Source organism: Dendrobium catenatum, unplaced genomic scaffold (genome assembly GCF_001605985.2).
Source record: "Dendrobium catenatum unplaced genomic scaffold, ASM160598v2 fragScaff_scaffold_1283, whole genome shotgun sequence".
Taxonomy (NCBI): domain Eukaryota; kingdom Viridiplantae; phylum Streptophyta; class Magnoliopsida; order Asparagales; family Orchidaceae; genus Dendrobium; species Dendrobium catenatum.
In genome coordinates this window covers 56,311-70,245 of record NW_021319745.1, presented here as the reverse complement: position 1 = coordinate 70,245, position 13,935 = coordinate 56,311, and the positions used below count along the sequence as shown (strand labels likewise).

Below are 13,935 nucleotides of genomic sequence, written 5' to 3'. Positions count from 1 at the left end.
ACCCACCAGTCGCAGGAAAAGTCCAGGCTCATGGTTTGTATCGTTTTTATTTTATTTTTTCTTTGTTCTCCGTCCTCTCATCTCTAGTCTCCACCATTCACCATCCGTTTTTGTTTTATTTTGTTTGATTTTGGCTAACTTTTCTTTTGGATCAAACATCAATCACTCCACCTCCATAGCCAGCCGACCACCTCACCCCTAGCCCCTTCCCTCCTCCACAAATTTTGAATTTTGAATTCAAAATAGCCTCTTTATTACCTTCCTAAATTAATCTATTATTAACTTGGAAAGTTCCTAATTTTAATTCAAAAATATTTGAATTTCAAATCCTTTCCGAATTAACAATTCTATTTTTGGAAGCGTTGTGGGCTCCGAAAATTCGGCCCCGGCCTCCACTCGCTTTTCTTATTCGACGAGGGAGTTTTAACGAACTAAGTTCCGAGGTAAATTTTGGAAGGCAGATGGGTTTGTAGATAAGACACTACCCAGAGATTTCGCCTCATTTTGTGAGGACTTTATGATCTGAGTTCTGGTTTCCTATAGGCGCAAGCCCCTATAGTTAATTACCCCTCCCGATCTCAAGAGAGAACTTTCGATTAAGGCTAGTCGTCAATCAGATACGTATAAATACGTGTTATCTGGCATATAGTAGCAGCAATGGGTTTGGATTGGAAAGATTGGATATTTGGGAATTTAGGGTTGAATTTGGGTATTTGGAAAGAATTGAAAGTTTGATATGTAAAATAAGAAATTTCACCACCTAGCACTTAAAGCAGATGGTGGGGGAATGGATGATAGACCCGATCAAGATCCCATGGTTCCGTCGTCCCGGGCCATCGTGGTCCCTGGTCTACTTAGTCAGAGGAGGTAGTCGACCCAACCTGACAGAAGGATCCTTGTCGGCAGCCATGGGTTGCTTCAATTGTGGACTTCTCCTAGAGGGCGGCCGGACACTTCAAGTTCGCCGGAGAGAGGCGGCGCCGGCGGGAAGGGAGGCTGAGCGTGCGAGAGGCGGTCACGTTCGCGAACAGAGGCTGCTGGAGATATTTTTTTCGGGTTTAGCTGGAACAGAACGGGAGGAAGGGAAAAAAGGCTGCATTTTAAGTAGGTGGGACCGGATTGATGAGGCATACGCCTCACCTCATATTGCGCAATTGCGCCTTAGAGGCACGCCTCAGACCCAGTGAAGCGTACGCCTCTGCCAAGAGGAAAATTGCGTAAGCCTCGATGCGTATTTGGGGCAAATTGCGCAGAGGCGCACCTCTTATTGCGCAATTTTAAACAGAGGTCCAAGCTACAAGTACGAAGTTAGGTGTAGGGTATAATATCTTCATTGGTGGGTAAAGATATACCAGTCAGGTGAATCTAATTTACAAGAACACTGCATTGCTTAAAAAATATATTTTCCTAACAATTGCCATCATATTATCCTTGTAATGTATATACTTTTGAACCAAAAACCATGCACATGGTTAGAACAAAAGGCTGTTTGGAAAAATAAACGGGCCTGCACTAACACAAAATGCAATGCAAAAAACCATCTTACCTTGAATGAAACATCGTCATCCTGACTCCGGTAATAAAGAGAAAGCCTATTCCAATTATAATTATCTGCAACGGGATCATCACCAGGTTGTAAGCATGGAGCATCAAGAGGAAGAATTCTTTGAACAGAAAAGGGAATAGAAAAGGAAGCACAAAACCCCCTTTGCTGGTACTGCCAATTGCCCCGAGCCAACAAAGACTGGGATTGATGAGAATCGGCTTTAATAAGATATGGACCAATTTGATAAGTTGGAATGGGCAAAACGTGAAGAAGGGCGCTACAAGGAAATCTAGTTGCATTTAAATTTCCATTTCGTAAACAAGTTGCATGACAATCTGCTCAGGAAGACAACAGAATAAATAGATGATCAGAATAAAGCATGGAAACAAAAGACTTCGCAAAATAAAAAAAGGTACTTGAATGCTCATCATCTCGAAAGTTTGGAAACATGCCAGCCTTCATATGTTGCCATGGACATTCTTCATCATTGCATTTTCCACGGAACTCAAACATACATAATGGCCAAAAGGGGTCAATGTTGATCGAACTTTCAAAGATACCCCAGTATCCCATTGGAGCTGGTCTCATGAAATTGAGAAACTCTCCAACATTATCAGGTATAAAGTCTGTAACTCCTATCTCTTTTGATGTCACAATGTTGTCATTCTCTTTCATATTAAAGGTGTCAATGTGGCATCGAGGAAAAATTTTATATACATGTCTACACACTGAATGCAAATCTGAAGTAGGTAGCGAAAAAACAGCTGTTTTGATTGGGCTGCCAGAGTTATTAGGGAAAGAATTGCTAGTACCCAGATCAGCAATACTATGAAGCTCCTCATTTGAAGCAGCATTGGCAAGTGACTTATAATCAAGTGGTGCGCCAAGCAGAGGGCTTCTTTCTTGAGTACTTTCAATACCTGTCCAAAAAACGCATGGTATAGGAATCCAAGCGCATTATGCTAGTCCCTTGTTTAATATAGGAATAAAATAAAAACCATAATAACGTACCACAAAGTAAGAAATAATGAATAATGCTTCAGAAAGTAAAATTCTTAGATCATACCATAACAATGATAAAAATTAAAACCAAGGGCATTGCATTATTCATGAATATAAAATGTTATAGAGAAGAGAAAGCAGTGAGTATGGAGAGCATATGAGAGACTGAGTAATCACTGTAAACAGTGAAAATAGCATGAATTCTAAAATATGTCGCTTAATCTCTTTTTATAGAATTAAGAAGACTACAAGAAAGACTATATTTAGAAAAAAGAAAAAAAATACATGAATTGACAAGTATATGCTAGCATAGACACATGAACTAAACTAGAAGGAATACACATGGCCATCAGCTTCTGATATGCCTCGGAACGCCCCTAGCAAGCACCCAGGGGAGTTCTCGGGGGTGAATGCCTTAGGAAACTCCTTGAGGGCCTTATGTGAGTTCTCAAGGGTGAGTGTCTTGGATAAGTCTGTGAAGTCGAGTCTAGCGAATGAGTGGTGAGTCCCTCGGGGCTATCAACAAGCCTTCGGGGCGAGTGTGACTATAAGATGGGGATGAACATAGCTGATAGAGCAATGAATGTGGGTTTCATAGGTATGTGTGCATCTTGTAGTTTGGATGAGAATATCCATGGAACGTGCCTAGCTTTAAATGGGGAGAACTGTTGAGAGAGTTGATCCCTCTTTGGCTAAGTGCCTCTTTAAGTGAAGGCTTGTTGAGGCAAGCTCACTGGTTGAAATCAATCGAATATATGCATCTTCAATTGGATTCCTTGAGGCAAAATCCTATATTGTGAGCTTCATTAGGTCAAATGCTAGCCTATCCAAAACCTTATTCAAGTGAATGCCCCTTAAGATGAAAGCTCATTTTGGGTGAGCGCTTCTCTACCCATCTCAAATTTGTTGGTACCTATGAGTTTTATACATAGGCATGTATGGGTACGGGTGTCAAAATCGAGTTGCGGGTTGGGTTGGGTCGAATCTGACATTGACATGCTATTGGTTGACACGATTCGAACCTGACCCAATTTTGTAGACGGGTCAGAAATGTCAACCTGGGTTACATTTGTCTATAAATAGGAGTCTTTACTTGTAATAGAGATAGATTTTGAGATGAATAAGAATTGAGTAGTTTTACTCTTGTTTTGGGTTTCTATATCCTGAAGGATTTCAGGTGGTGATCCCTCTCTTCCAAGGAGTTCTTGGAGTTATCCGGCGACCGCCACCGGATCGTCGACGTGGATTCGTCGAGCCCCCTACCTGGTCGGTGTCATCTGGTATCAGAGCCGGCAAGATGCCGGAGATAGTTCTGTTTGTTTAATTCCTTTGGATCGTAGTGAAGATAAAGTCAGAGCAATTTGGAAGCAGGTGTTGTTGTCTTCTTCAAAAAAATAAAAAAATAAAAAAAATACAAACTGCTGCTGGTTCGTGACAAGAAGCCAAGAAAGCATCTGGCAGAGGTTGCAAAGGCAAAGCAGCAGGCATTCGCGTTGGAGAAAGCCCGAGTGGGTCAAAGGCAAGATAGACCTGGTGTTTTTTTCTTCAAGAAAAGGTTCATTTGGTCGCTGCAAGTGCCACAGACACAGACGAGTGTCGGATTCACCTGAGGAGGCGGACGGTGTCCGAAGGAGCTCGGCCAAAGGCAGAAGCCCGATTGGGTCTGAATCGAGGGACCAGGAAGCGGAGTCCGGTCTTGATCGCAAAAAATGCGGGACTAGCGTGGGCTTCTTGATCGGGAGAGCGAGCAGCAAAGTGAATTACCACAACTCTTCCTTTGTCTCCAATTGAAGTGGTGATTATTTTCTCGACAAGAATGTCACCTCACCGAAATCATCAAAGACCACTGCAAGAAGAAGAAATCGAATATCTTCTACAAGAAATTGCCCGACTCAAATTAAGATTGTCAAAGATTGAACAAAGATCCTTACGAACCGACGAGGACGAGGACGGTATATTAGATGATCAGTTCTCTTTTGTCGGCAACGACATGTTTGAAGGACCACCTAGTCAATCTTCTACCCCACCCTCAATCGAGTCTAGCTTTGAAGAATTTGAAGATCCATTGCCAAAATCGTCGTTTTTGCCTCTCTACGACGAGCCAATATATGACGTGTATGACGACGACGTATTTGTAGAAGTTCTTGATCTTAATCAACCCGTATATAATGAAGACGCGAGCAAGGTGGATACATCTCTGGAGGTGTTTCAAGATGAGCATGGAGGATGGTTGAGCTCAAAATTCATTGAAGATTTCAAAGAACTAGCTGATGTATGCTTTAAAGAATTCGGTGATAAGATTTCCTATTGGACCACTATGAAGGAGCCTAACATTAACTCATTCGTCTCCTTTGATTATGGTTTATTTCCTCCTCATCGATGTTCGCATCCTTATTCAGCTGAGTTGTATAGAAAAAAATATCCAGAAAGATTTAGTCAACCAAACCCGCCTCCTTCTTGTGACCAACCAGACATTTTCCTATGAGACTGAAGTTCCTCCTACCCCGGTAGTATGACGCCGGAGCTGAGCTGATTTATCCGATTAAACTTCAGTCTAGTTTTATTTCTTTTGGTAGCGTATATGGCTACATAGAATTAGCGCTCTCTTGTTTTGAGTGTAGCCTATTATGGGTTACATTTGTCTATAAATAGGAGTATTTACTTGTAATAGAGATAGATTTTGAGATGAATAAGAATTGAGTAGTTTTACTCTTGTTTTGGGTTTCTTTGTAAGGATTAGCTAAGGGTATGTAAACACTCAATTGAAATATTTTGTTTGGATGTTCTTTAGTGGCTCTGTAACTAGGTTGTGGATGTTTAAAAATGTTAAGTACTTTAGTTAATGTATCCATGAAGGTTTATGAGATACTTCGTATAATTATGCAAGTGGTTATCTGTTTCCAAAAACTTTATGGAAAGAAAATGATATGTTTTAACTGTTACACTCGACAGTACTAGTCAAGGGTATTGTGGGGTGTTACATGCCGTGACTTCCGAGCCCCGACAGAAGGCTATCGTCGAATGAGGCGTCGCTATCGAAGGAGGATGGCATCAAAGAGGAGTCGTTGTTGTCAAAGGAGGCCGGTTAGGGCTTGCAGGTGGAACCAAGGTGCGGTTTAGCGGGGGTTGACCCGAGTCAACTTGGGTTAGCTGGTTGATCCGAATCCAACCCGTTTTTTCAAACAAGTCGAATCCTGAAACCCAAACCCGACTCGTTTGCAAAACGAGTTGACCCTAACCCAAAATTTTGGGTTCAGATTCAGGTCGAATTTTTGGGTGTCATGTCAAATATTGACACCCCTATGTTCAAACAATTGCTAGTATTTAACAATAGATTTTCTCTGTATATAAGCATATGATTTTTTATACAGGAAAACTACAGTTAAATGCAAGGAGATATCTATAGTTGCTTGCTTATTATTATAAATCAATATTACCTTTTGTCCTTTCCATTAAAAAAGGAAATGTATTTATGTACAAAAAATGGATGGAATAAAATGTCTTTTCATAATTTATTGAGCTATCACTACTTGATGCAAAATCCAAGGGAAGAGGCATTTGTAACTTGTGGAAGGGAATTTAAGATAATATTCTTGAAAATAAATTTATAACGGGGTAAATTAATCTTGGAAACTACCATACAACTCATTTAAATGAGGGGTGGAAAATCTTGATTAAGAATTATAGAAAATGGGCAACAAGGATGTGTGATAGAAACAGTTAAAAACAAGTTTAACTAGCATGAGTTTCAGAAGGCACTTAAGCAAGGTACGACTGGATTGGGTTGCCTAAAAAGTGAACCTTTTGCATCCAATAGTTGGTAGTGGTGGAAAATTAAGTTATAGTTGCACTTTCTTTTGATCATTAGTAAGTTGGCTTCTTATAGTTCAATTAGTTATGCTAATAGAATAATTTCCGATGATAGATTGTGATGGCTGCAAAAAGCTTAGAAATAATGGCATTGACCTTGGTGAAAGGAATGAATGGTACATTCAAGGGAAGATAGAAGAGAATCCATTGAGACGTGCTGATGCGGACATCGGCACGAAGATTTGGTGCATCTATCACAGGAGGCATCGTAAATCGATGGCTCTAATTTAAATTGTCATTTATGAGTTATTTTATGAATTTTATCTCTTATTTTATGTTATTTCCTGTTTTACCCCTAGGTTAGTTTATTTGAGTGTTGTGGCCCAAGGGGCAATTTTATAATTTTTGATTTTATCATGTTGTGGCCTATATACAGGGCCTTAAGCTATTGTAATAGGGATGAAGAATTGATATTAAAAAATTGTGTCCACACTTGTGTTCTTGTGAGAGAGCGTTAGTGAGATTCATATGGGAAGGAATCGGAGTTTTCACCAGCCGCAGAATGGGTCCGGGCTCGTGACTTGAAGTCCCTTAGAGAAGGGCAAAGCATTACCCGTCAGTCTTCGGAAGAGTCCAAGGCTCGCTGTTTTTATCTCCTATCTTTCGTTTTATCTTCGATCGTTGGTTTCTTTTATCTCTTCTATCTTTGTTTTGTTCCTTCTTATTGTTTCCCTTAGTCATATTCATCGTCCTCCTCCCCATCTTCGTTTGGCAACCGGATTCACCTCCACCCGAAACCCCTCATCCCCTCTCCACCTCACGGCTAATCCCCCATACCCGAACCCATGCCGCCGGCTCCACCCCATTAGCCGCCGGCCGAACCTTCCTCTCCAAACCCTTTTTTTTTTATTTCCTAATTTGGTTGGGTTAATTTAGGGATTAATTTGAATTTGAAATTATTCAAATTCTTTCCTAATTTGGTTCATCTATTTTGGGAAAGTACTTAATTTAAATCAATTTGAATTTTAAATTCAAATTGGATTTATTTCATTACTTTCCTAACTCATTAAACCAAATTATGAAGCCTTGAATACTCTCATTAAATGCCTTCCCCTCACCATACCGCCGGCCCCCTTGGTGGTCCCCTCTCCTTTAATGTTTCATTAAGGGATTTGATTGCATGTTATTTGAATTTCACATTCAAAATTCAAATTGGCATTAGGAGTTAAATACCATGAATTCCACTTAATTTCAGCCTAGCCGAATTTCCCCTTAACCTAATTTCTTAAATTGTTTCCTAAATCTAAATCCTTCCTTTGGAAATATTTTCAATTGTTGTAACTCCCACCTTGGCCGAATTTTCCTTCACGCCTAGGCTCTAATTTTATTTCCTAATACTAGAGATGAGAATTAGGAAATAAGAGCCCGTGGCTCCTTGCTGGAATCAATTCTTCTAAAGCATTCACTCCCTCTCAATCCCGTGAGCTCCTCTCCCACTCGTCTCCCCCCTCTTTCTCTCACAGCTCCTCTCTTTCCCCAAGTCACTATTGTTGACCTTCGTATAATACCCGAAGGAAGACAAAAATAACGACAAAAAATACCTCGTATCCCGTCAGATCCACAAATCTCGCTGAATCGGCGCCGCGAACGATCACTTCTCCGCACTTCCTGCGTGAAATTGGCTCTCGATCGTTGCCCCATTCGCGTAGTTAAATACCGATCCAAATGAAGCCTTTCGCTGCTTCTCCCTTCGACTCCACACTCCCATTTCAGGATCTTGATCGGGTCTATCATCCATTCCCCCACCATCCGCTTTAAGTGCAAGATGGTGAAAATTTCTATTTTAAATATCAACTCTATCCAAAACCTTCAAATTCCCAAACATCCAAATCTTCAAATTTCCAAAATTCCTAACCCAGTGCTGCTACTATATACCAAATAACACGTATTTCTACGTATCTGATTGACGACTAGCCTTAATCGAAAGTTCTCTAGGTATTAGGGTATTAGATTTGACTTATGTTAATAAAGGTAGGGGTAGACCTAAAAAGACTTGGTTAGAAAATATTAGAAAAGACCTTTCTTTATTAGGTTTAAACGATAATTTGACTTTTAATAGGACACAATGGAGAAAAAGGATTCATGTAGCCGACCCCACGTAGTGGGATAAAGGCTTGATGTTGTTGTTGTTGTTGTACTTATCCGTTAAAACTCCCTCGCCGAATAAAAGAAAAGCGCGGCGGGGAGGCCGGGGCCGAATTTTCGGAGCCCACAACTATTGACTTTGAGCCCACACCGTTGCCCCTCTTAATGCCTTTTCCTCTGCTTATTAACCGCAAAAGCTCCTCTCAGATCTTGTGAGAAAAATCTTAAAATTTTCAGATTTCCTGAAAAGAAAAATCTGAAACTTTTCAGAATTCCTGAAAGGAATTGTTTCAGATTTTTTTTTCTTGGAACGATTTACTCTTCAAGACCCCCATTTCAGATTTTAAGAGAAAGAAGCTTGGAGCTTGCTTCCCCTCTCGTTTGCAAATCCCTCCTACCCGTTCTACATCACGTCCCTTTAATGGCTTTGATCCATGTCTAGTGCTACCTAGTGAATTTGTATTGTTAGCTGAACATATAGGCCTGGACTAGTTTCTTCACATTGCTTAGAACTTTAGCATGTGTACTTAAACTTATGTGCTGCAACACCATCATTAGCCATGGTCCATAAAGGCTTTTCATCCATTTATGGTGGATGCGCTGGCAAGCCTTATGGTGGTTAGATTCATTAATGTTTGTAGATGGCGAACATCCCAGGATGGCGAAACAGTTGTAGAATTAAATGGCTGGCAAGTAGTGGTTTCCCTTAGATGGCAGCTTTGGCCAACAGATTACTGACCCAGAGGCTAGCAAGTAGTTGGTTCGGTGACTTGGAGTGATGCGGACATCAGATCATGAAAAATCATTCAGAGACGTGACCGACGATCGACGGCCTCGATCGAACCGATCTACTTTGAGTATTCATATGTATTTATTTTATTTATTTATGTATTTTTTTAATAGTTTTTCCTGTTTTTCCCTTAAAGGCTTTGTCGTATGTACGTCCTAGGGGCAATGTCGTCTTTTATTTCCCTTTCTTTGTAGGAGGCTATATATAAGCCTCATATGTTTCTTTTGAAAGGAATGAATGATAAAATTTTCTGTGTTTTGAGTTCGTATGAAAGCTTGAGAGAGTTTGGAGAGAAATACCTAGGAGAGGGTAAACGGACCACCCACCAACCTTGGAAGAGTCCGAGTTCGTGGCTATTTTCTTCCCTATCTTCTCCTCTTCCTCCCCTCCTCCCTTGCTCTTCCTCCCTTAAGCCGCCACCCCCAACCACCACTAAAGCCCCTCCACGTCTCGGCCTAAACTCCCCCACCCGCCTCCCTCAAGCCACCAACCATCCTTAGCTCCACCTTCCCCTTCCGGCCGGTCCCCTCTACCACCTTAACCACCGGCCAACCCAAGCCCCCACCCCATAGCCGCCGGCCTCTCACTCCACACCCGAGCCGCCGGCCCTCTTAATTCCCCTCCAAGATTTGTTACTTTCCTAAATTGCTACATTACTAATTTGAGAAGGATTTGAATTCAAATTCAAATAAGTTTGAACTTCCAATTCTTTCCTAATTTCCATAGCTTATTTTTGGAAAGTTTCCTCAAATCTAATCCCAATGAATCAGAATTCTAATCAAGAATATTTCAAGACCCCTTTCCTAATTTAAGTTGGCTTTGATTGGCAATCAATTAAAGATCCAATTTTCCCTCTTAATGGCCGGCCCCCTCCCTTTCCCCTTGCCGCCCACATTCAAACCCCTCTTGACTATTTTCTTTTTCTCCTCCTAACCCATTTGGAAAGTCTTAGAATTCAAATTCTCAATTAATATTTGAATTATTTCCTAAAATAGCATCTATTTTAGGAAAGACTCCTAAATCTAAGCCAAATCAATTTCAAATTGAGATTGATTAACATTCATTTCCTCTTTTACAAGGGCTTGATTTAGCAAGTCTTAAAACCCCACCCCAACCCTAATCCCCTCTACCATGCTGCCGGCCCCTCCTCCCCTTTGTCCCCACCACTTAATTTCTCTCCAAAAGAAATCTTCCCCCATTGGCAAGAATTAAAACCTCTTTCCCTCTCCCTGCCCGCCGCCGCCCCTAATTTACCAATAGTCACTTGAATTATTTCCAAAGGAAGAGATACACCTTAGGAAACTCTTATCCCCACTCCCCCATCTTCTCCCACTCAAATTAATCAATCAAACCTTATTTCCCTAAGTGGATTGCTGTCCAGAACTTCAGAAAGCAGCAACGTGCTGTCCAAATAGATCCAGGCTGCTGCCCAGAATCTGTCCCAGACAACCCCCTTGCTGTCCAGAAAATTCTGGATGTGTGGCATGGCAGCCCTCCCTCCCAAGAGCTTGGAAATTGCTGTCCCAGTGTTTTCTCTTGCTGTCCAGAAAATCTAGCAGCCTTCTAGTGCTGTTTTGCCATCCGGGAGACTTCCGTTTGCTACCCAGAAGACTCCACTGGCTGTCCAACCGCATAGTGTCATCAAGAACAACCACCATACTTCGGACCTTCCTCGCCACTAACCACGCCTAAGAATTTGATTATGGTAAACTCTTCCTCAAGTTCCCTATCTTCCTAATTTATTCTCATTTGTGGTTATAATTTGATTCACAAAGTTTATGTTTACTCGCCTCCACTAAAGCTTAGTGATCTAGGAAGTTGAATGAGGGATCCTTGCATAGTGACTAATATTTTTGTTAGCGTAGGGATTTTTGTTGAAAATATTTCATGTACGTAACAACGTTAGATTAATTGACTATTTTAAGATCTTAACTCCAACGCATGTGATTTGTCCTAAGCTTATTTTATCACCTTATTGTTTTATCTTATCGTTAAATCAATATAAGTTTTGTTTATGATTGTCCTCTAAAATTTAAGCGTGCAAATTTCTTAATCAAATCATTTGTTGCATTTATGTTCTTCATCATGGAAGCTTTATTTTTGGCAGATTTAGTAGACACGAATTGCAAGGCTGCCTCTTAATTTTGTCCTAGGGATTCTAGCACATATATTAAGTGGTTTTAAAATGAAATAACTGTTGTATTATTTATATTTCCATTCTTGAAAGGATATGATTATTTTTCCCTATTTTTACCCATTCTAAAACTCTAAAATGGGCCAAGTTTCAGTCAAATAAGATTATGGAGAATTCATCAATTATTTCTCCCTTTTTCTCTTCTACTTCTTTCTAACATCTTAAATCGATGTTGTTTCCATCATCCCTCTTATAAAATCACTTCTTAATATACCCACACTAATTTTAGCCCATATTCATCTCAACCTTTACATTTCTACTATCATCAATCTCTCTCAGGTATTTGTTTCTTTTCCATAACTAAAATTCATGAAGAAGGAGATTTAAAAGCTTTGATTAAGTTAGATGCATTAAATCACTTCTTAATATAAAAAAGATTTGTATATCCTTTTCTCTCCTTGTAAAATGCCATATCCTAAAGCAAAGTGAATGCACTATGTAACTTATTTTACATTATTGTCAATATTTTAGGATTCCATGTATCAAATCTCATTGAGCATTAGCATGCATGATCAATATTTATTTATGGGGGATGAAAGATAAAAATATTTATGTGAAGGATAAAATGGGGGAAGGGATCAAACAAATTATATTTGTTCAATATGCAATTTTCCATCATTGTGAATGTGGCATGTTATTCATGTAGATAGTCATACAAGATATCATGCATGACATCAAACTAAATTAGGAATAATGGGATGACAATTTACTAATTGGTCACCACCTAATATTTCATATGTTTATGTTATCATGGAATTTTTTTGGGCCTACTTACTGCATGGTGAATGGATTGCATGATTCAAGAAAAACCACCTTCAAATGTTGGGGCACAATGGCTTTGAGGGTTGCCAATGAATTTTTATGATATTGGAACAAACATTCTCCTCAACACAAAAGACACTCTAATGGAGAAATTTGTCAAGTTCATAAATGTAAGAGCAATTCAAAAAGAAACATTCGTCAATTCACATATGAGAAAAGGACCAAAATGGTCCCTCAACTCCTCCAAATGAGACTTTTTTGGTCATGCTGTAAATTTTAAACAGAAAAGAAAGATGGATTGGACACAAGGGTATTATCGGAATAAGCACATAATGTTTTAAGAGATCATCCCGCAAAGCAGAGCAGCGTATTAGCGAATCCCGACGCAACCAAGCCTGTAGTCTCGCAGCGTCGATCCCGCAGTCCATCCCCAGAGCAGTGACGCGTGGACCCCACAGTCCCATAGCGTCAATCCTGCAGTCGATCCCAGCATCCATCAATCGCAGTCGATTAAGCCGAAGAAGCGCGCCACGAAAGAAATATGGCTACCTTTGCAACGAGCAAGCTTCCATCGTCATCGTTACTTCTAATCGAACAGACGAACAATAAAGTGTGATTTCGGATTCGATAGGAAGGAACGTCGTCGCAGGAGGCGAAGAAGTTATTTAGCTACTCGTGGAGGCGAAGTCGAAGAGCAATGAACAGTGGAGAAGGGGAAAAGAAAACCTAGCAAATCTGCTGAATAAGGCATCCACAAAAATATGAAAATAAAATAGTAAGAGAGTTAGTAAAAAAGAGATTCATCGAGAAAAAGCAAAAATATAAATATAGCTTAGGAATAAAAAGAGATTCTCGGGTATGTGGTTTTTATAATAGTGATAAGTTCAAGCTAGTTCAATGTTCTACATTATTTTGTCAATTAGATTAAATTTCTTTAATTGTTCTGTTTCTTTTTTTTAACTTGGTTCAAAATTAAATAGGATGTAGACTTGACGGAAGACCAAAAAGGTGTATGCCATCGAATATTTGCCAAGCTAAGGTGATATCCTTCAGCAGTGCCACCTAACACATCATGCAAAGATGTCACAAGGAAATTGCTCTCTTGATAAATATTACAATCATCAAGAGAGTTAGTTGGATTGTCTTTGGAGCCCATTACCATCCAAGAAAAATAAACCAATAGAGTGTTTTGGTATATCAGGTTTGTAGTATTTAGCCTAAGTTATAGTTTTTGGTAAATTAAATATAAGGCTATGTTCGGCTTTTATTATAATTGTTTTTAAGTACATGCATGATGACAAGACAATGTGCGCAGTAAAATATTGGTTACCTATACGGTATTGTGTGATGTAACTATTTTCTGCTAAAATTCAATTCTCATAATATGATCAGTTATTTCCAGATCTTCACTTTAAAAAAACAAAAGTTCGGATAGGATGGCCATTTTTCAATCATCGGGCATGTAACAACACATATGCAGGATATTCACTAAACAACCACCTTTCTTAACAGTACCATAGCAGCAGCGTTTCTGAAACAGTAACAACTATTTTAGTTGGAACTAATAAGCAAAGTTTTATCAACAAGAAACTCTCTATTAACTTAACTTAAAGTAAAAGCCCAACCTAAAAACCCCAATTTCAGCCTTGAAATCTAAATTCCACATATGAAATTTGAAAACTTTAA

At 39.7% G+C, this 13,935-nt stretch overlaps 1 protein-coding gene across 1 annotated transcript in view; it reads right to left on the bottom strand.

The window, feature by feature from the left end:
* Positions 1 to 1,420: 1,420 nt before the first annotated feature.
* LOC110114800 overlaps positions 1,421 to 13,935 on the bottom strand; it is a 40,738-nt gene continuing 28,223 nt past the window's right edge. Inside the window, exons 7-8 of the mRNA XM_020847806.2 lie at positions 1,963 to 2,466; positions 1,421 to 1,881 (exon numbers count right to left, since the gene is read on the bottom strand). Coding sequence (XP_020703465.1) covers positions 1,421 to 1,881; positions 1,963 to 2,466 — 965 coding nt within the window. The remainder of the gene's footprint in view (positions 1,882 to 1,962; positions 2,467 to 13,935) is intronic.